The sequence below is a fragment of the Pristiophorus japonicus genome, chromosome 9, assembly GCF_044704955.1.
Source record: "Pristiophorus japonicus isolate sPriJap1 chromosome 9, sPriJap1.hap1, whole genome shotgun sequence".
Classification (NCBI taxonomy): domain Eukaryota; kingdom Metazoa; phylum Chordata; class Chondrichthyes; family Pristiophoridae; genus Pristiophorus; species Pristiophorus japonicus.
In genome coordinates, this window is record NC_091985.1 from 202,264,075 (window position 1) to 202,286,955 (window position 22,881).

Below are 22,881 nucleotides of genomic sequence, written 5' to 3' on the forward strand. Positions count from 1 at the left end.
TGGCTCTGCAAGGGCCGGGCGTGGAGGTTGTCCTCTCGGCTTACGCCGATGACGTGCTCCTCGCGGTAGAGGATCCCGCTAACCTGCGGAGGATGCGTGAGTGCCAGGAGATTTACTCGGCCGCGTCCTCCGCCAGGATCAACTGGGAGAAATGTTCCGGACTCCTGGTGGGTCAGTGGCGGGTGGACTCCCTGCCGGAGGAGCTCAGGCCTTTTGCCTGGAGCACGACCCATCTCCTCTATCTGGGAGTCTACCTTAGCCCCGACGAGGGAGCCTGGCCGGCGAACTGGCAGGAGCTGGAGGCCAAGGTCGCCGCTCGCCTAGGGCGCTGGACAGGACTGCTCCGAGTGCTGTCCTACAGGGGTTGAGCGCTAGTCATAAACCAGCTGGTGGCCGCAATGCTGTGGTACCGGCTGGTCACTTTGACCCCTCCCCCTGCGTTTGTCGCCAAGATACAGAAGAAGCTGGTGGACTTCTTCTGGAACAACAGGAAGCACTGGGTCTCTGCTGCGGTCTTGAGTCTCCCGCTTGAGGAGGGCGGTCAGTCGTTGGTGTGCGTCAGCACCCAGCTCGCGACTTTCCGTCTTCAGACCCTGCAGAGATACCTTTACGTCGAGCCCCCTCCTAGATGGTGCGCTCTGGCGAGGTATTTCTCCCGCCAGCAGTGCGACCTCAATTATGAAACGCAGCTCCTGTTTGTGAACTTGGGGGGTGCCAGGACCGCCCTCCGGGAGCTGCCTGTCTTTTACAGGGAACTCATCAGGGTCTGGAACAAAGTCTCCACCAAGCGCAGCTCTCCGCCGGCTGGAGTGGCGGCTGTCCTGCAGGAACCGCTGCTCGGGAATCCGTACCTCCACGGCCGAGGTTTTATGTGGCGGTCGGAAGAGAGGGCTGTGGCTGGTGAGGTGACCAGGGTCAGGGACCTGCTCGATGGCGGAGGAGCAGGCTGGATGGCGCCAGACACGCTGGCGCGGCGCCTAAATTCTGCCAACGTCCGCCACGCGGCCGATGCCATCGAGTCGCTAAAAACAGCTCTGGGCCCTGACTCCGTTAGGTGCATCGAGGAGGCTCAAGCACGTGGGGAGATCCCGTCCGAACTGACCCCCGTCCGGACGGAATTCCTCATCGGCGCCAAACCCCGGAACCTCCCTCGGGGGCCGGCGCCTCACAACTTGAGCCGCCTCGGGGAAATCCCCTCCGTGCCTTTCAGTTCCGCGCGGAGGGGTTTCCTGTACGGGCTGCTCCTGCACACCCTCAACTTTGCCATCCTCGCTGGCCGTCCGGACACGCCATGGCGTACCATCTTGCCGTCCGGAGGAGGTGGGGGTCCCCGATGGAGGGCACTCTACGCAGGGGTCCTCCCACTATTCATCGGGGACTTGGCCTGGAGGGTGGTGCACGGAGCAGTGCCGTGCAATAAATTTTTAAGCCGGTTCACGGACTCCCAGGCCGCCTGCAATTTCTGCGGTCTGGAGGAGTCCGTGTTCCATGTTTTTATTGAGTGCACAAGGTTGCAGCCCCTGTTCCATTATTTGAAGGGGCTGCTCCTGAAATTCTGGCTGCACTTCAGTCCCACTCTCCTGATCTTTGGGCACCCTGTGCGGAGGGGAGCGGGTAGGTCCGAGGGCCTCCTCGTAGGACTGCTCCTAGGCACGGCCAAGGGTGCCATCAGCCGGTCCAGGCAGCGGGCGGTCGAGGGGGTCGTTCAACCTGACTGCCTGCCTCTCTTCCGCTCTTACATCCGGTCCAGGGTGTCCTTGGAGATGGAGCACGCGGTGTCCACCGGTACGCTCGCGGCCTTCCGCGAGAGGTGGGCACCGGAGGGACTGGAGTGCATCATCACGCCCGGCAACCAAATTTTAATTTGATTTTACGTTTTTAAGTTTAATTTGTTTTAATTGCCGGTGCTTTTAGTGTCCCCCTTCTCTTTTATAGGGGGCACTGGGGAAAATTGTGATTTTAGTGCCCCAAAAAAAAAACCAAAAAAAGAAAAACACAAAAAAAAACCAAAAAAAAGGGGAAAAAAAAAAAAAGGGCCTTGTAAATGTCTGGAGTGTCACCCAGGTCGGGTGGCACCGTTTAATGTTTTTTTGTTTTGCAGATGAACTCCAAAAAGAGTTTCATGCACAAGAACTCCCAGGTCCCTCTGCACCGCAGCATGTTGTAATTTCTCCCCATTCAAATAATATTCCCTTTTACTGTTTATTTTTCCCCAAGGTGGATGACCTCACATTTTCCGACATTGTATTCCATCTGCCAAACCTTAGCCCATTCGCTTAACCTATCTAAATCTCTTTGCAGCCTCTCTGAGTCCTCTACACAACCCGCTTTCCCACTAATCTTTGTGTCATCTGCAAAATTTGTTACACTATACTCTGTCCCCTCTTCCAGGTCATCTATGTATATTGCAAACAGTTGTGGTCCCAGCACTGATCCCTGTGGCACACCACTAACCACCGATTTTCAACCCGAATAGGACCCATTTATCCCGACTCTCTGCTTTCTGTTCGCCAGCCAATTCTCTATCCATGCTAATACATTTCCTCTGACTCCGCGTTCCTTTATCTTCTGCAGTAACCTTTTGTGTGGCACCTTATCGAATGCCTTTTGGAAATCTAAATACACCACATCCATCGGTACACCTCTATCCACTATGCTCGTTATATCCTCAAAGAATTCCAGTAAATTAGTTAAACATGATTTCCCCTTCATGAATCCATGTTGCGTCTGCTTGATTGCACTTTCCTATCTCGATGTCCCACTATTTCTTCCTTAATGATAGCTTCAAGCATTTTCCCCACTACAGATGTTAAACTAACCGGCCGATAGTTACCTGCCTTTTGTCTGCCCCCTTTTTTAAACAGAGGCGTTACATTAGCTGCTTTCCAATCCACTGGTACCTCCCCAGAGTCCAGGGAATTTTGGTAGATTATAACGAATGCATCTGCTATAACTTCCGCCATCTCCTACAATACCCTGGGATGCATTTCATCAGGACCAGGGGACTTGTCTACCTTGAGTCCCATTAGCCTGTCCAGCACTACCTCCCTAGTGATACTGATTGTCTCAAGGTCCTCCCTTCACACATTCCCGTGACCAGCAATTTTTGGCATGGTTTTTGTGTCTTCGACTGTGAAGACCGAAGCAAAATAATTGTTTAAGCTCTCAGCCATTTCCACATTTCCCATTATTAAATCCCCCTTCTCATCTTCTAAAGGGACCAACATTTACTTTAGTCACATTTTTCCATTTTCTATATCGGTAAAAGCTTTTACTATCTGTTTTTATGTTTTGCGCAAGTTTACTTTCGTAATCTATCTTTCCTTTCTTTATTGCTTTCTTAGTCATTCTTTGCTGTCGTTTAAAATTTTCCCAATCTTCTAGTTTCTCACTAACCTTGGCCACCTTATACGCATTGGTTTTTAATTTGATACTCTCCTTTATTTCCTTGGTTATCCACTACTGGTTATCCCTTCTCTTACCACCCTTCTTTTTCACTGGAATATATTTTTGTTGCGCATTATGAAAGAGCTCCTTAAAAGTACTCCACTGTTCCTCAATTGTGCCACCGTTTAATCTGTGCTCCCAGTCTACTTTAGCCAACTCTGCCCTCATCCCACTAGTCCCCTTTGTTTAAGCTTAGTACGCTCATTTGAGACACTACATCCTCACCCTCAATCTGTATTACAAATTCAACCATACTGTGATCACTCATTCCGAGAGGATCTCTCTTTCGATGTGTGAATAGAGCATCACACCTGAAAAGCTGGTTTACATTTATATCCACTCAGCAAATGTATTTAACAAAAGCCTGTTGGCTGTTGAGACACTGTTAGGATGCCAGTATGCTGCTCTTAACTCTGCATTTTGCCTGTAATGGAAACTAACTGAACATTTCTCCCAGTGTAACCTTGGCTTCAATGAAATGCATGGCAAATGGAATATTGGCCTTTATTGCAAGGGGGATAAAAGTAGGGATGTCTTGCTACAAATGTAAAGGGCATTGGTGAGGCCACACCTGGAGTATAGGTGGAACCTCCCTTATCTGGCACCGTTGGGACCTGGCCTGTGCTGGATGAGGGGTGGTCATCGGCCCGAGGGGTGGGAGGAGGTCGCTCAAGGTCAGAGGGGGAGGAGGTTGGCTGAGGTCGGGCTCTGAAGTGTCAGTGGGACCAGGGGGCCCCGAGGTGTCGGCGGGACCAGCGGGCCCCGAGGTGTCGGCAAGACCAGCGGGCCCTGAGGTGTTCTTGGTTGAAGGGCTTCTGCTACTGCTGATCACTTTCTTTCTAGTAAGTGTTGATTTTCTGTTTAGGTGAATGATTTAATTAAATCATAAAAGGAAAGGCATGACCGTTGTGCCTAGAAATGGAATGGGAAACCTGGGGTGGGGGGAGGGGGTCAGAGTTCAGCACATGCACCACCCGGCATTGGGAATGGTGCCGGATGAGGGGTGGTGCCGGATAAGAGAGTCCTGGATAAAAGAGGTTCAACCTGACTGTGTACAGTTTTGGTCTCCTTGTTTAAGGAGGGATATACTTGCACTGGAAGCAGTTCAGAGAAGGTTCACGAGGTTGATTTCTGAGATGAAGGGGTTGCCTTATGAAGATAGGTTAAGCAGGTTGGGCCTATTACCTATTGGAGTTTAGAAGACTGAGGGGTGATCTTATTGAAATGTACAAAATTCTGAGGGGGCTTGACAGTGTAGATGCAGAGAGGATGTTTCCCCTCGTGGGGAAATCGAGAACGAGGGGGCATGGTTTTAGAATAAGGGGTCGGCCATTTAGAACTGAGATGTGGAGGAATTTTTTCTCCGAGGGTCGTGAATCTGGAATTCTCTGCCCCAGAGAGCTGTGGAGGCTGGGCCATTGAATATATTTAAGGTGGAGATAGGCAGATTTTTGAACGATAAGGGTGTCGAGGTTTATCAGAAGCGGGCAGGGAAGTTGAGTTGAGGCCATGATCTTGTGGAATGGCAGAGCAGGCTCGAGGGGCCAAATGCCCTACTCCCGCTCCTATTTCTTATGTTCTTATTTCTTTTAATCAGCCTCAGGCCCTTGTTCATGTCTGCTGTAATTGTATAGAAAGGGGATGTGTAAAGAGATGATGTTTGTATGGAGATGTGAAACAAGGAAACGGTATGTGTATGGGATAGTGACACAGCCTTGTGGTCACAGTCAGAGCGATGCACAGATATCCTTATGGTTATGGTTTGAGCAGGGTCAGAACACAAATGCTCAAGCTAAGAGGTGCCAGGGATCGGGAGCAACAGCAGTAAATAAAATCTAAATATAAATTCCGATATAGTTTATCTTCATTTATTCCTACGTCAATAACTTTTGCTGAATGTGGCCCATACCAAGTGCCAGGATATCAGATCAGACCCACCACAAGAAATGAGTTTGACACCCCTGAGGTCGACAATGTCAACCGGATTCCCCCCATCCACCAACCTAACAACTTCTTTACAAACTCAAGCTAGGTTGTAAGACGTGATCTTGTTTTGTGGAAGCCACGTTCAGTATCTCTAATGGGCCCCTTCCCTTTCCCCATGATCAAAAACAGCATCTCCTGGAATCCCTTCAAGCATCTTCCCGGTGATCGAGGTCACGTTGATGCGCCTTTAGTTCCCTGGCTCGGATTTGTCCCCAATCTGGAAAATGGGAAGTACGTGAGCTGCCTTCCAATCTCAGGGCACAATCCCTGATTCGATTGAGCTGTTGAAGATATGGGCAAGGGGCTCACAGAGCACCCGTCCCATCTCTTTAAACACCCTTGGGTGAATATCATCTGGTCCTTACACACGTCAAGATTAACCTACACAGAGAATTTGCTGTCAGTGAAGAGAGACGAGAAGGACCAAAGTGCCATTTGGCCCTCTCAGTGTGGCCCTGAAGGACTGTGTCCAGGCTGAAGTTCTGTTCCCACCGTACAATCCTCCCTCCAGATTGTCCTCTCTGAGCTCCAACCAGGTAATGCTAAACACTCAGGTGGGAAAGACAAAAATCTACAGCAATGTGTTGAAAATAATGCTGATTTATTTACCTATATCCCAAATAGTAAAGTCCAGTCCAGATACAGGAGTATTATCAGCAGAAACAAACCACAACTGGCAGAATGAACATGATTCAATCCTGGATTTGATTAACAGCAGAATCCAACTCCTGCAATCACTTGTGAACTCGCTGGTGTGTCAGCAGGCTGGATGACTGAGACTCCCTTCCCACACTCGGACCAGATGAATGGTCTCTCCCCAGTGTGAGTGCGCTGTTACAGTGAGGTCAGATAAAAGCCCACCTGAAAGCACTGAATGTCTCTAGTTAGTGTAAACACATTGATGGCATGTCAGTTCCCTGGAACTTTTATCGCACTCCCACAATCCGGGCATTTAAAAGGCTTCTCCCCAGTGTAAACTCGCTGGTGTGTCAGCAGGGTGTATGATTGAGTGACTCCCTTCCCACACTCTGAGCAGGTGAATAGCCTCTCCCAAGTGTGAACTCGCTGGTATTTAGTGAGGATGACCGAGTGAATCCCTTCCCACACCCTGAGCAGGTGAACAGTCTCTCCCCAGTGTGAACTCGCTGGTGTCTCGACAGGTCAGAGGATCGGTTGAAGCCTTGTCCACAGAGAGCACATGTACCGTTTCTCCCGCTGTGAACGGTGCTTTTTGATTCCATGTTCAAATGATATTCAGATCCCGATGTATTGAGTAACAATGTCAGATCTCGATGTGATGTTTGATTTGAGCTTCCAGTCCACAAATTATCCCCTTTTAATACCCTGTAAGATGAATTTCAAGCAGGAAAAATGGAGTGAGAGAGAGAACCCACAAAAACATAAAGACAGGTTGTGAAAGTGAGCTGAAAGAATCTGGTCACGTGGGCCTGCACTAGAAAAAAAAGTGACCATGAAAGCTGCCGGATTGTCGTAAAAACCCAACTGGTTCACTAATGTTCTTCAGGGAAGGGAACCCACCTCCCTTGACAGTCCCACATGGGAAATTGTTGGTGCTACTGGGCTCAGAAGTACTGTCCCCCCCGCTCCCACCCAGCCGAAGGAGATAGGGCATATTCCACCATGCGGAGCAATCTGGGTATGGACATCCGCCATAATCATAGAATGGGACAGCACAGAAGGTGGACACTTGAGCCATCATGAGTGCATTCCAGATCACAACTCGCTGCGTACAAGTTTTCTCATGTTGTCTCTAGTTCTTTTGCTAATCACCTTAAATCTGTGTTCCCTGGAGACCAATCATTCTGCCAATGGAAACAGTTGCTCCTTATTTACTGCAGCAAAACTGGAAGAACTTCATTTGGAGCAGAGAGCCAGTGACATATTGTGTAGCCAGGCGCACACTCCTGCACAGTCCAGACATCACTTGTTTCCCACTTGGCATGAAGTGACCATATTAATTATAATTAATTTCATTTGATTTTAAATAGTTTTGTTAATATATTGAATCATGTTTCTTTAATTGCATTTCCCATCTGAGTTTCAAAGCCTCATTTATTTTCTTCCTCTGAGCCCCTGAACCTCATCTGGCAGCATAATGTTGGCGAGTGGTGATTGACTGCCCTGGGAACCAACAGGGAGAGAGGTCGGAGGGCCCAGGGAGCAGCGTGTTCTGCAACCAATCGTGGAGCTTGAGGGGTGAAACCTGAGTCAGACAGTCTGGTGAGTCATCAAACAATTGATGGTTTAAAAACTAACGCAAGATTTCTTTTGTCAACGAAACAATTTAACATTTGTCACTATTGTGTTTCCCTGGTGCGATGTTAAAGCTCCTTCCACAGGCAGTGGAGTTTCAGACACTTCAGTGCCAAGTGGACCAGGTGTTGAAAAGATAATTCATTTCCCTCTTTCCATGTCGCTGTGAGTTAAAGGTAGAGATTGATTTCCCCTCATTATGTATCTGTTTGAGGGCAAACAGTGACTGGGACCAAACCCCAACATCACGCAGCACCTTCAGGCATGAAATGGAGAAAAATCAGAGCGTGCATTGAATCTTTCAAACAGAGAGGATGTGACGAGGAGAGAGTGCGTTGGACGGGGGACTTACAGCTTAGGGACAAGAGACGAAAGAATGTTTCAGAGAAACTAGAACTGTGTGTTCAGAATTTCTACCCTGTACTTAGTGATGACTTTTATAAATTATGAGGGCAGGTTGTAGAGACTAGGCTTGTATTCCCTTGCCTATAGAAGATTAAAGGATGATCTAATTGAGGTGTTTCAAGATGATGAAAAGAGATGATAGGGTAGATAAAGAAACTATTTCCTATGTGGGAGAGTCCAAAACAAGAGGTCATAACCTTAAAATTAGAGCTAGGCCATTTAATGATGATGACAGGAAGCACTTCATCACACAAGCTGGAACATGTCCCCGAGAGTAACCGAAGGTATGAGAACTGAAATAATCTAGAGTTAGAAAGCAGGAAAGGTCCAAAAATGGAACAGTCTGTAATAGAACATCAGGTAGTTTCCTCTTATCTTGGAGACATCAAATGCTCGACAGTGTGTTTGAAAGAAAGCTGATTTATTTGCCATATCAAAATATTAAACTCCAGCCCAGTTATAGGGTTATTAACACCAGCAGAAACAAACTCCAACTGTCAGAATGAACATGGTTCAGTCCTGGATGTGGTTAACAGCAGAATCCAACCCCTGCAGTCGCACGTGAATTTGATGGTGTCTCAGCAGGTGGGATGAACAGGTCCATTCTTCCCACACAGGGAGCAGGTGAACGGCCTCTCCCCACTGTGAACTCCCTGGTGTGTCAGTAGGGTATATGACCAAGACAATCTCTTCTCACACACTGAGCAGGGGAACAGTCTTTCTCCGGTGAGTATATTGGTGTGTCAGCAGGTTGGATGAATCAGTGAATCCCTTCCCACATTCAGAGCAGATGAACGGCCTCTCCCCAGTGTGAACTCGCTGGTGCTTCAGCAGGTAGGATGAATTAGTGAATCCCTTCCCACATTCAGAGCAGGTGAATGGCCTCTCCCCGGTGTGAACTCGCTGGTGTGTCAACAGGTTGGGTGACTGAGTGAATCTCTTCCCACACAGTGAGCAGCTGAATGGCCTCTCCCCAGTGTGAACCCGCTGGTGTCTCAGCAGTAGGAATGACAATGAGAATCCCTTCCCACACACCGAGCAAGTGAACGGTCTCTCCCCAGTATGCATTCGCTGGTGTGTCAACAGGTTGCATGACTGAGTGAATCCCTCCCCACACACTGAGCAGGTGAACGGTCTCTCCCCCGTGTGAATTCGCTGGTGTTTCAGCAGGTTGGATGACTGAGCGAATCCCTTCCCACACACGGAGCAGGTGAACGGCCTCTCCCCAGTGTGAACTCGCTGGTGTGTCAGCAGGTGGGATGGGTAAGTGAATCCCTTCCCACACTCGGTGCAGGTGAACGGTCTCTCTCCAGACTGACTGTGTTGGTGTGTCAGCAGATCATTTGTGCTTTTAAAGTTCTTCTCACAGTCAGAACATTTAAAAGGTCTATCATCAGTGTGAGCAAGTTGGTGTGAAGTGAGGTTGGATAACTGTGTGAATCCCTCCCCACACACAGTGCAGGTGAACGGCCTCTCCCCAGTGTGAACTTGCTGGTGTCTCAGCAGGTGGGATGGCAGTGTGAATCCCTTCCCACACTCGGAGCAGGTGACCGGCCTCTCCCCGGTGTGACTGCATCGATGAGTTTCCAGCTCAGACAGGGAATTGAATCCCTTCCCACAGTCCCCACATTCCCACGGTTTCTCCATGGTGCGGGTGTCCTTGTGTCTCTCCAGGTTGGACGATCAGTTGAAGCCTCGTCCACACACAGAACACGTGTACGGTTTCTCCCCGCTGTGAATGGTGCGATGTTTTTTCCAGCTGTGTAACTGGTTAAAGCTCTTTCCACAATCAGTGCACTGGAACACTCTCACTCGGGTGTGTGTGTCTGGTGCTTTTCCAGTCACACTGATGTTTGAAATCGTTTCCCACAGACAGAACAGACAAACATTTCTTCTTCCACATTCAAAAGGCAGATGATATTCAGGTCCTGATGAATGGAGTAACTCTGTCAGATCTTGATGTGATGTCTGGTTTGAGTTTCCCGTTTGTAAATCCTCCCCTTCTAATACCCTGTAAAAGGAGTTTACAAAAACCATCACTGAATGCAGGATAGAAATTCGGAACAGACAATTCTAGGTTTCATAGAATACATAAGAACATAAGAACATAAGAATTCGTAACAGGAGCAGGCCATCTAGCCCCTCGAGCCTGCTCCGCCACTCAACAAGATCATGGCTGACCTGGCCGTGGACTCAGCTCCACTTATGCGCCCGCTTCCCATAATCCTTAATTCCCTTATTGGTTAAAAATCTATCTATCTGTAATTTGAATACATTCAATGAGCTAGCCTCAACTGCTTCCTTGGGCAGAGAATTCCACAGATTCATAACCCTCTGGGAGAAGAAATTCCCTCTCAACTCAGTTTTAAATTGGCTCCCCCGTATTTTGAGGCTGTACCCCCTAGTTCTAGTCTCCCCGACCAGTGGAAGCAACCTCTCTGCCTCTATCTTGTCTATCCCTTTCATTATTTTAAATGTTTCTATAAGATCACCCCTCATCCTTCTGAACTCCGAGTAAAGACCCAGTCTACTCAATCTATCATCATAAGGTAACCCCCTCATCTCCGGAATCAGCCTAGTGAATCGTCTCAGTAGCCCCTCCAAAGCTAGTATATCCTTCCTTAAGTAAGGTGACCAAAAGTGCACGCAGTACTCCAGGTGCGGCCTCACCAATACCCTGTACAGTTGCAGCAGGACCTCCCTGCTTTTGTACTCCATCCCTCTCGCAATGAAGGCCAACATTCCATTCGCCTTCCTGATTACCTGTTGCACCTGCAAACTAACTTTTTGGGATTCATGCACAAGGACCCCCAGGTCCCTCTGCACCGCAGCATGTTGTAATTTCTCCCCATTCAAATAATATTCCCTTTTACTGTTTTTTTCCCAAGGTGGATGACCTCACACTTTCCGACATTGTATTCCATCTGCCAAACCTTAGCCCATTCGCTTAACCTATCTAAATCTATTTGCAGCCTCTCTGTGTCCTCTACACAACCCGCTTTCCCACTAATCTTTGTGTCATCTGCAAATTTTGTTACACTATACTCTGTCCCCTCTTCCAGGTCATCTATGTATATTGTAAACAGTTGTGGTCCCAGCACCGATCCCTGTGGCACACCACTAACCACCGATTTCCAACCTGAAAAGGACCCATTTATCCCGACTCTCTGCTTTCTGTTAGCCAGCCAATTCTCAATCCATGCTAATACATTTCCTCTGACTCCGCGTTCCTTTATCTTCTGCAGTAACCTTTTGTGTGGCACCTTATTGAATGCCTTTTGGAAATCTAAATACACCACATCCATCGGTACACCTCTATCCACCATGCTCGTTATATCCTCAAAGAATTCCAGTAAATTAGTTAAATATGATTTCCCCTTCATGAATCCATGTTGCATCTGCTTGATTGCACTATTCCTATCTAGATGTCCCGCTATTTCTTCCTTAATGATAGCTTCAAGCATTTTCCCCACTACAGATGTTAAACTAACCGGCCTATAGTTACCTGCCTTTTGTCTGCCCCTTTTTTAAACAGAGGCGTTGCATTAGCTGCTTTCCAATCCGATGGTACCTCCCTAGAGTCCAGAGAATTTTGGTAATTATAACGAATGCATCTGCTATAACTTCCACCATCACTTTTAATACCCTGGGATGCATTTCATCAGGACCAGGGGACTTGTCTACCTTGAGATCCATTAGCCTGTCCAGCACTACCCCCCCTAGTGATAGTGATTGTCTCAAGGTCCTCCCTTCCCACATTCCCGTGACCAGCAATTTTTGGCATGGTTTTTGTGTTTTCCACTGTGAAGACTGAAGCAAAATAATTGTTTAAGGAATCAGCCATTTCCACATTTCCCAATATTAAATCCCCCTTCTCATCTTCTATGGGACCAACATTTACTTTAGTCACTCTTTTCCGTTTTCTATATCGGCAAAAGCTTTTACTATCTGTTTTTATGTTTTGCGCAAGTTTACTTTCGTAATCTATCTTTCCTTTCTTTATTGCTTTCTTAGTCATTCTTTGCTGTCGTTTAAAATTTTCCCAATCTTCTAGTTTCCCACTAACCTTGGCCACCTTATACGCATTGGTTTTTAATTTGATACTCTCCTTTATTTCCTTGGTTATCCACGGCTGGTTATCCCTTCTCTTACACTTTTTCACTGGAATATATTTTTGTTGAGCACTATGAAAGAGTTCCTTAAAAGTCCTCCACTGTTCCTCAAAAGTCCTCCACTGTTCCTCAATTGTGCCACTGTTTAGTCTGTGTTCGCAGTATACTTTAGCCACTCTGCCCTCATCCCACCGTAGTCCCCTTTGTTTAAGCATAGTACGCTCGTTTGAGACACTACTTCCTCACCCTCTATCTATATTACAAATTCAACCATACTGTGATCACTCATTCCGAGAGGATCTTTTACGAGGAGATCGTTTATTATTCATGTCTCATTACACAGGACCAGATCTAAGATAGCTTGCTCCCTTGTAGGTTCTGTAACATTCTGTTCTAAGAAACAATCCCGTATGCATTCTATGAATTCCTCCTCAAGGCTATCCTGTGCGATTTGATTTGACCAATCGATATATAGGTTAAAATCCCCCATGATTACTGCCATTCCTTTTTCACACGACTCCATTATTCCCTTGATTATTATCCGCCCCACCGTGAAGTTATTATTTGGGGGCCTATAAACTACGCACACCAGTGAATTTTTCCCCTTACTATCTGTAACCACCACCCACAATGATTCAACATTTTGTTCATTAGATCCAATATCGTCTCTCACAACTGCCCTGATATCATCCTTTATTAACAGAGCTACCGCACCTCCTTTCCCTTCTTGTCTGTCTTCCGAATTGCCAGATATCCCTGTATGTTTAATTCCCAGTCCTGGCCACCCTGCAACTACGTTTCTGTAATGGCCACCAAATCATACCCATTTGTAATGATTTGTGCCGTCAACTCATTTACTTTGTTTCGAATGCTGCCTGCGTTTAGGTAAAGTGTTTTAATACTAGTTTTTAAACCATGATTTTTAGTTTTGACCCCTCCTGCAGCTGCTTTATATTCATACATATTGTCCCTTCCTATCACCTTGTGGTTTACACTTAGCCCAGTGCTACTCTGCTCTGTTGCCTCCTGCCTTTTGCATCCTTTCTTGGGGTTCTGTTCATCTGAGCTCTCACCCACTCTAACTCGCTCAGAGCCCTCTCCTGGGTTCCCATCCTCCTGCCAAGCTAGTTTAAAGCCCTCCCAACCGCACTATCAAAACCACCCGCGAGAACATTGGTCCCATCTCTGTTGAGGTGTAACCTGTCCAACTCATTGAAATTTACATCACAGAAGGAGGCCATTCAACCCAGTGTGTGTGTGTCGGCTGATAAACAGCTGTACAGTCTATTCCCACTTTCCAGCTCTTGGTCCGTAGCCCTGTAGGTTATGGCACTTCAAGTGCATATCCAAGTACGTTTTAAATGCTATGAGGGTTTCTGCCTCTTCCACCCTTTCAGGCAGAGTTCCAGACCCCCTCTAACCTGTGTGGAAAAAATTCTCCTGAAATCCCCTCTAAACCTTCTACCAATTACTTTAAATCTATGCCTCCTGGTTATTGATCCCTCTGCTAAGGTGAATAGGTCCCTCCTATCCACTCGATCTAGGCCCCTCAATTTTATGTACCTCAGCCTCATCTGTTCAAAAGAAAACAACCCCAGTGTTGATTTCTGGATTCTTTTACCTCAATCTGGTTCAGCAAAATTACTGAAACGAATACCGTTTGTGCTTTAAACAAAGCAAGCTTTTATTTAAAAAGCAAATCCCGATCGGGGACTTTATCAGACAGAAGGAATGCAAGTCTGTTCGAACGCACCCACTTCCTAAGGACAAAGTGACGTTACATTGTAAAGGCACGATGGTTATACATTTTCGGCAAAAGATAACAAGATAGGGCTAGAGTGACATCCTAGTCCAGCCTATCCTCTTAGATCCCTCTTTCCATTTGTCCACTCATAAGCCGACCTAAGTATGGTCTGATTTTAAACAAAGACCTTCTGTTAATATTTCAGGTTAATAACATGATTTAATAAGACCTTGAGGTTTTTCTGCAAGCTGTGGGCTTTGTTTCAATATGTGTTAGTGTTGTAACATTTCGCAGTCTCGAGTCTGAGATGTCATGGCTATTCCTCCATGAATTCTTTGTTAGCTTATACTGTCCCTATACAATTCCCACGTTCTCAACTTCAATGTCTCTATACATTTTTAAACATTCACACCAGCCTAGCCAATCTTTCCTCATAGCTAAAAATTCACCAGTCCAGGCAACATCCACATATCTATTCTGTACCCTCTCTTTCCTGTAATGTGATGACCAGAACTGCACGCAGTACTCCAGCTTTGGCTCAACTCTTGTTTTATACAGTTCAAGCACAACCTCCCTGCTCTTGCATTCTATGCCTCGGCAAGTATTCCGTATGCCTTCTGCCACCTTAACCACCTTATTCTATCTGTCCTACTACCTTCAAGGATTTGTGGACCTGCACACCAAGGTCCCTCTGTTCCTCTACACTTCAATGTCCTACCATTTATTGTGCATTCTCTTGCCTTGTTAGACCTCCCCATTACCTCACTGCATTACCTCACACTTCTTGAATTCCAGTTGCCACAGTTCTGCCACCTGACCAGTTCATTGATATCTTCCTGCAGTCTGCAGCTTTCTTCTTATCAACTACACAATCAATTTTCATATAATCTGCAAACCTCTTAACCATACCCCCTACATTCAAGTCATCAACCCTCCATGTTACCTCCTTAAAAACTTCAATCAAGTTAGTCAGACATGACCTTCCCTTAACAAATCCATGCTGACTGTCCCTGATTAACCCGTGTCTTTTTGAATGAAAATTTATTCTGTCCCTCAGGATTTTTTCCAATACTTGAAAGTCCAAATTGGGGGAACTGAATTGTATTTTGTCATCCCATCGAGATTGGGGGCAGAGGGACAATAAATAATAATAAATTATTTTAAAAATCGGTGAGCAGACAGATCTGTAGTATGTTCACTATTCAAGCTGACCAAAATCAGGCCATTTGTATTGGATTTGGAGACCAAAACTGTAACAAACCCTCAGCGGAGACTCACACCCCATTGAGTAAACTCCAGAAGATATTTTTTCTGGTGATTTTTATTAATTTCGATTTAATGAATGCCGTAACCGACAGGTTCAATTAATGTTTATTTTTCAAATGCAGCTTGTAAGAGCGAAAAACTTTAATTAGGGGTAAAATAAAACGTTGTAATTAAAATAAATACTGAGAGTAAGGTTTAAAATGCATTCATGGTAGAATAGCTGAATTAGGCAGAAACACTAAGGTCAGAGAAATTCTCTTAGGGGATAAGAACACCCACAAGATTTATGTCGACAGCTCACAGAAATAATGAGAGGAGGCCACAATGTTCCAGCCACAGGAGATAACAGGGACAATGCCTCTTTTAAGCAGTGGGTAGCCATATGTCTGCCAGAGATATCAGTCTGAGAATTAGCCTGGGAAGATGTTCCCAGAAATGTAACACATAACCTGTAGGGAGCTATTCCCTAGCAACATTCGTCAGAACTGAATGTACCAATGGAATCATTAGAAATTACTGTAACCAATAAAATTAATGTAACTGTAGCACCCAATGAAATTGCTGTAACCTGTATTAACCAATGGAACACTTCCCCGCGTAGTTCCACCATTTTGACTGTATCTGAACTGTATAAAAATGTAATTACACAGCTTGTCCTGGGAGATCGGCGTTGAGAGCACTCAGTAACGGTACTGATGCGGCCAGATCTCCCTTTAATAGTTTTAATAAACAACTCTTTTCTCCATAAAAAAAACCTTTTGTGTGAGTGTTATATTTTTAATACCCCACAACATTATGGCACTGCGAGCAGGGTTACAATGGGCAGCCTACAGACGAACATATACGAATCCATCACAAGTGAGTATCTTCAACTACCACTCAATCCAATGTGAGCCGTTACGAGACGTGTCTGTTGCCCGGGATACTTGAATCTGTGAAAGGTCTGTTATGGTGTAAAAGACTTGGGGGAATTGGGAAGTCATAATAGACACTATTAGAAGACATCGGTGTGGATATGGCCTCAAAGTTCAAGGGGAACTGGGTAGAGGAACCATCAGTATCTAGAATACAGATAAATCGATAAGGGTGTCGATGGGACTGCAGGCTCTAGGGATAGGGGAAACTGATTAGAGGGACAGTGAGTATCTAGTATCAAGTGGGAAGATGGTCAGTATCTGAGAATACAGTGAAACCGATATAAGGGTAGACGTACCAAAAACTGAGTATGGCGTGTAAAGATATGCTGGACCCTGCTCCCTTATGGCGGGCTAGGATATTTTTCGGACGACCATAAAAAACCTGATAGTGACTATCTTAAGTACGTATGAATCCAAAAATAGAGCCAGGCAAACAATTAATAAGCTCTATTGAATGAAAAGAGACTTTTGTGAATGTCTGTCTTTGAATGAAAGTGCTTATGTGATTTTTGACTGCGGAATATTTGAGGTGGGAATTAATTAATTTATCATGTGTCTAAAAGCCTGTTTGAAAAAATGGCGGAGCTGTCTGTTTGTTTTAGCTCCACCCACTTTTTCAGACAGAGTGAAAGTTTTTTTTTAAACCCTTTTTAGTGTTGTCCTGCATGTGGGAAATTTTAAGAAAATGTGAACCTAGAATTGAATTACATTTTAAGTTAGAAGCGCAGGTGTGGATTTATTCGGATGATAAGTTACGGAGCTAGGAAATGCACAAAGATTGGTTTGTTGAGCAAAAGATAAAAAAGTGTGTGATCCCGTTGGTTTTTTTGAAAAAAATTCGACATGCTCACTTACTTGTCAAATGAAAACACGTAATCATTGATTACATTGGGTTGAAAGAAAATAAATTTAGTCTAGGAATGAGATAAAAAAAACTGAGAAGGGAAATTGTAATGCCTTTAAAAAAAACCTGCGTGGTTCTCTCAAGGCTGCGGGCTGGGGAACTACGCCCCCATTTTCCTTTGTGTAAAACCTTGACGTGAAAGCTTCTAGCTCAGTAAAAATAGTTTTAAATAAAAGATTGGCAGTACAGATGTGAGGTCATCCACCTTGGAAAAAAAAACAGTAAAAGGGAATATTATTTGAATGGGGAGAAATTACAACATGCTGCGGTGCAGAGGGACCTGGGGGTCCTTGTGCATGAATCCCAAAAAGTTAGTTTGCAGGTGCGGCAGGTAATCAGGAAGGCGAATGGAATGTTGGCCTTCATTGCGAGAGGGATCGTGTATAAAAGCAGCGAGGTCCTGCTGCAACTGTACAGGGTATTGGTGAGGCCGCACCTGGAGTACTGCGTGCAGTTTTGGTCACCTTTCTTAAGGAAGGATATACTAGCTTTGGAGGGGGTACAGAGACGATTCACTAGCTGATTCCGGAGATGAGGGGGTTACCTTATGATGATAGATTGAGTAGACTGGGTCTTTACTCGGAGTTCAGAAGGATGAGGGGTGATCTTATAGAAACATTTAAAATAATGAAAGGGATAGACAAGATCGAGGCAGAGAGGTTGTTTCCACTGGTCGGGGAGACTAGAACTAGGGGGCACAGCCTCAAAATTCAGGGGAGCCAATTTAAAACAGAGTTGAGAAGGAATTTCTTCTCCCAGAGGGTTGTGAATCTGTGGAATTCTCTGCCCAAGGAAGCAGTTGAGGCTAGCTCATTGAATGTATTCAAATCACAGATAGATAAATTTTTAACCAATAAGGGAATTAAGGGTTATGGGGAGCGGGCGGGTAAGTGGAACTGAGTCCACGGCCAGATCAGCCATGATCTTGTTGAATGGCGGAGCAGGCTCGAGGGGTTAGATGGCCTACTCCTGTTCCAAATTCTTATGTTCTTATGTACAATATTTGAATTGGGATTGAGATATTTCAGGTGATTCTCCTTGATAAACATTTCGGTTGTATTGGAAAATCTTGGGTTTGGAAGCCTTTTTAATAAAATTACACCACTACTGCATCAGAAGCTGAAGCTTAAAATGATGTAATTTATGAGATACTGTATCACAAAATTGAAGTTAGAGCAAAAGATTTGAGTTTTTGATGTTCAGCTTCTAAAACAGAAGTTGGGCACACAATTATAAAACAAGCACTTTGCATTCTGTGATCTGTGAATCACTGGAAGCATAAATGAGAAGTCCGATTAAAAAAAAAAAGTATTACCATATTTGACATTTGACATATTAATCCAACAATAAATACAAATATTACAAAAGGGGAGCAGAGATTAGGATGGGAACACTGAAGAGTTAATTTTGTTGTGAAGATTTCAAGTAGCACGGGTTAAGAGTAGACACAGCAAAATACTGAGATACATTCAAAATAAAATGTTAAATCTGATCTCTTTTTAAAAAAGAAATAAAATTAAAAGGTTTGAAAACAATCTAGAAATACCTTCGGGGAACAGAGTAATTTTGACAGGCATGCTAATGTGGGAAGTGTCCAACTACCCGATAAAACCAGAAGCCGCACAGGCTGAGAGACAGATAGTGGAGGGCCTACTGGAAAGCGGTATACTCAGAGAAATGCCCCTGTCTGGCCCGTGCGAAAGCCGGACAGATCATATCAGTTAACTATTGATTATACTGCCCTCAATAAGGTGACTCCCCATCAACATCCCATCGTGGCCAGCCCAATCACAATATTTAATGGATTAAAACCAGAGCATAAGGTCTTCACTGTATTAGACATAGCCAATGGATTCTGGTCCATACCCCTGGCAAAACAGTCCCAAGATACGTTTGCCTTCAGTCAGCGACCATCAGTACACCTGGACACGGGTCCCACAAGGGTTCCACAATAGCCGGCTATATTCCACCGGACTATGAGTTGAGCCATAGAAAAGGTGGATTTAACCCTGTATAGTACTACTATACTACAATACGTAGATGATCTACTAATAGCATCTGAGGATGATAGGGGGCATACAGGAGCACGTAGAGAGATCCTGGAAATCCTGCAGGACACAGGATTCAAAGAAAAGCCCCAAAAAGGCACAAATCGGACAAGCTGTGGTATAGTACCTGGGACACGAAATATCCCAAGGAACTAGGACCATGTCCAATGTCAGGAAGGCCATGAGGATTATGCCCCAACCAAAAACAGTCCGAGGGATGCGTAAACTATTGCAGGAATTTTGTAACTAACTTTGTGGCAATTACAGAACCAAGACAGCGGCTAGTGAAAGTGGGAAAACCACTCTTAGAAACTGTAGAGTGGGCACCGAACAAGAAGCAGCATACGGTAATCTGAAGGAAGCCCTAATGTCAGCTCCAGGGCTGGGACTCCCGAACATGGATCTCCCGTTCCATATATATTGTGAGAACCAGGGAGGCTTCTATGGAGTCGCGGTGACACAAATGCATGGGGATAGGATGAGACCCGTAGCTTACTACTCGACACAGCAATCACCAGCGGCTGCCGGTCTGTCCAGATGCCTGGCCGCACTGGATTGTGCCACTTGGGCAGTCAAAATTAGCGAGCCTGTCATAATGACAGGAGAAATAATACTGCACAAAACACACACTGGTGGAAATGCTAAATGGGAGGCAGTCCTATTACCACATGATTGACTTGGATCAAGGGACTCATTTCATGGGTCAAGTGATGAAAGAAACTTGTAGAATATTTGGTATTAAGCAGAAGTTTCACATCCCATATCACCCCTAGACTTCAGCGATGGTAGAGAGAATGAATCCGCCTCTAGTGAGGCAATGAAGTTACCAGAAGGAATAGTGACAGGAGGAGCCGACTTAGGCCCCCTATGAGACATGATCAGAAAGTATGTGAGGGAATTGAGTGAGCAGTTGAAAGGTATGCGACATGAGGTCCGAGACAGGCAGAAGGAGGAGGACGAAGACAGTGAGATAACCGCCTCGGCTATAATCCCTGAGGTGGGGGCGAAGGTAATGGTTAAGGAAGTGGCAGAGAAACCAGGGTTCGCACCTAGGGGAGCAGACGATATGAGGTATTAATTAGTGGAGATACGTGTGCTTGCGTGAATATGAAAGGTAGGGGTCGATGGAAACACTGGTCCCAGCTGAAAGAATATAAAGGTACGACAGATGGACACTTTTTTTTTTAAAAAGAGGATTAGGATGGATATTTACAATATAATAAAATGGATCTGGAAAAGGGCACATGCCCGGAGAAACGGTGCAAACAATCCAGTTGAAATAGAAATGGTAAGACTAACTAAAAACTTGGAATATCCAGGATGTGTTTTATCAACAGAATATAAACGTGATCACCACCGCCCTTTCGATTCTACAAGGACAAGCTACAATGCTGCCCCTAGGGGGCCCAGAAGCATATACTCACACCAGAGGATACAACAACTACATAAAGCAGCCCCTACGGGGCGGCATCCGAGTGTCAGGAGCGTTTATCTTGAAGCCACAAGATAAGTGGGTAACAAAATGTTACCTGAATATTGTAAACCAGCAAATTAACCTTAGGAAAGCACATGGAACAGAAGCAATAGTACATTGTCTGCACCCAGAGAGGGACATGATCTTAGAGCCGTCCTCGTTAATGGGTCATATGTCAGGAAGAGAGAAAGTATTCAGGTCCAGCAGTGATGATTAATAGTCATGACCCCAGGACCAACAACACTACCACCAATTACTTGACATCCCCTTACTGAAGGCCCGCCTGGCGGGTTGGTGACGAGATCGGAGGGAATGTTGTTATTTGACAATGTGCAGCATGAAATGTTACCTGTGAGCATAAATTTAACAGACCTATACCTGCCAGAAAAGTTTAGCCCCAAGACTAAAGTGCTGTACACACAATTGCTAGACACAATCCTGAGAAAAGCTAGTGACACATCAGGAGCAAGGGAGTATCATAAGCAGCTGAGACACAAAGGAGGAAGACAGAGATCATCTTTAGGGAGTAAGTACAGGGACCTCGCTAGTAGATGCACTAGCTATACAGGTGATCCAAGCAGGAGCAGATAGTTTGAGGAGAACGATGGAGGTACGATGAGGAAACTGGCCGTGATAGGGATAGAATCTTTAGAGTTAGGCTCTAAAATATCCAAAATACTGCTGGAGGGTATATCCGTATTGGAAGGCCATGCACGAACAATTAACAAGCTAAATAAGCAGGAATGAGAGGACGATGCCAAGAACAGGAAAAGAGCTACATCATGCCTATGGGAGACGGATGATCGGTCAGGTGAGACACAATATGGATCAGATACAAACCAGGCAAGTTCCAGATTGATAAATAGCACCCAGTTGAAAGAAATGGCACAGCACACTGGGCCATTAGACGCCTGCACCCTGAAAGGAATGACTAGGGTGTATGCAGTTACAGGAGGATGTGAGGAGAAACAAACATAATACGAGGAGAAGAGTACATCTGCGATTGACCAGTATGAGATCAAAAAGAATGGAAATATAAGGGGAACATCTTTATCCAGATGCTGGAGAGAAAGAAGCCTAACTATATGCCCTCACCCAGTGGGAGACTGGAGCAAGGATAGCTGTGGGTTTGACAATATTACAGAAGGATGTGTCATTGGAATAAGCCCTGCCTGAACCGAACCCACACATTAAGCCTATCAAGGGCGAGGAGAATATTGTGTGGTAACTAGCCTGGGAACTTACGATGACAGAGACTTGAATTGTAACATTACAATGCCTAACTTTTGCTTTACTCCCAGAGTGTCGGTGGTAGTGGGAAGAGCACACATGATGTATATACACGCCAGGAAGACAATGACATTAAACATAAGCGATAAGATTAAGCAAGATATTGATGATTGGATGGAAGAGCAAGCACCACCAATTCCCGTTACTTGAAGATTTAACTGAGGTCAAAGGACCATTAAGAAATAACATTAAAAGATATTATGAGCTAAAGGATAAAGGCAAAGAACTGGACAGTGAGATAAAGGATAACCTGAAAAACCCGCCTTGATTATACATCCGTGGATAAGGATCCTTTCATATATTCTAGTGGCAGTACAGATAGTGTGGATATCTGAACGGAATATATGGAATTAAGGACAGTAAGGTAAACGGGATATATGAAAATGTATAAGCCATGGAAGAATAGCTGGGAGAATGTCAGATTGCAAATAGTGCAACATCAGCATAGCTAACAGTCTTTCTCAAGGTTTCAAGTCACTAATCCTGCCAATAATATATAATTGTAACATGAAATACATCTGCAGAATTGCAAGGTCTCAGTTAATAGTCACACCATTAGATTGAAACATTTAGAGGCAATGCTTGAGCTTTCAAGAAGAACATCTCATATAGATTGACTAATGAGTGGCTGAGTTAGACTGTCAATCCATTTGTATTTTGTTATCTGATTTCTAAACTGTATAACTGTTAACGCTTTACGATGTAACTTCACCTATCCGTAGGGAGTGTGTACGCTCTATCCAGAGAGTATATCTTCTGTCTGATAGGTCTTGCTGGCCGGTAATAAAGACTGCTTTGTTCAAAGCACAAGAGGTATTCGACTCAGTAATTTTACTGAACCAGATTGAGGTAAAAGAATCCAGGAATTAACATTTGGTGTCAGAAGTGGGATCTCAACGGATGACTGCCGAAAACTTGCGAATTAAGAGCCAGACTAGCCTTGGACGAGACGAGGGGAAAGTGGCCACTGGAGTGAGTATGATTTCAATACTGCTCCAGTTTCCCCCGGTTTCA

General features: G+C 45.1%; 1 protein-coding gene across 1 annotated transcript in view; it reads right to left on the reverse strand.

Annotated features, from left to right (window-relative positions):
- Positions 1 to 22,881, reverse strand: part of LOC139274065 (zinc finger protein 271-like) — a 97,339-nt gene that overhangs the window by 45,388 nt on the left and 29,070 nt on the right. The window contains exon 2 of the mRNA XM_070891116.1: positions 8,807 to 10,123. Coding sequence (XP_070747217.1) covers positions 8,807 to 9,759 — 953 coding nt within the window. The 5' untranslated portion in view covers positions 9,760 to 10,123. The remainder of the gene's footprint in view (positions 1 to 8,806; positions 10,124 to 22,881) is intronic.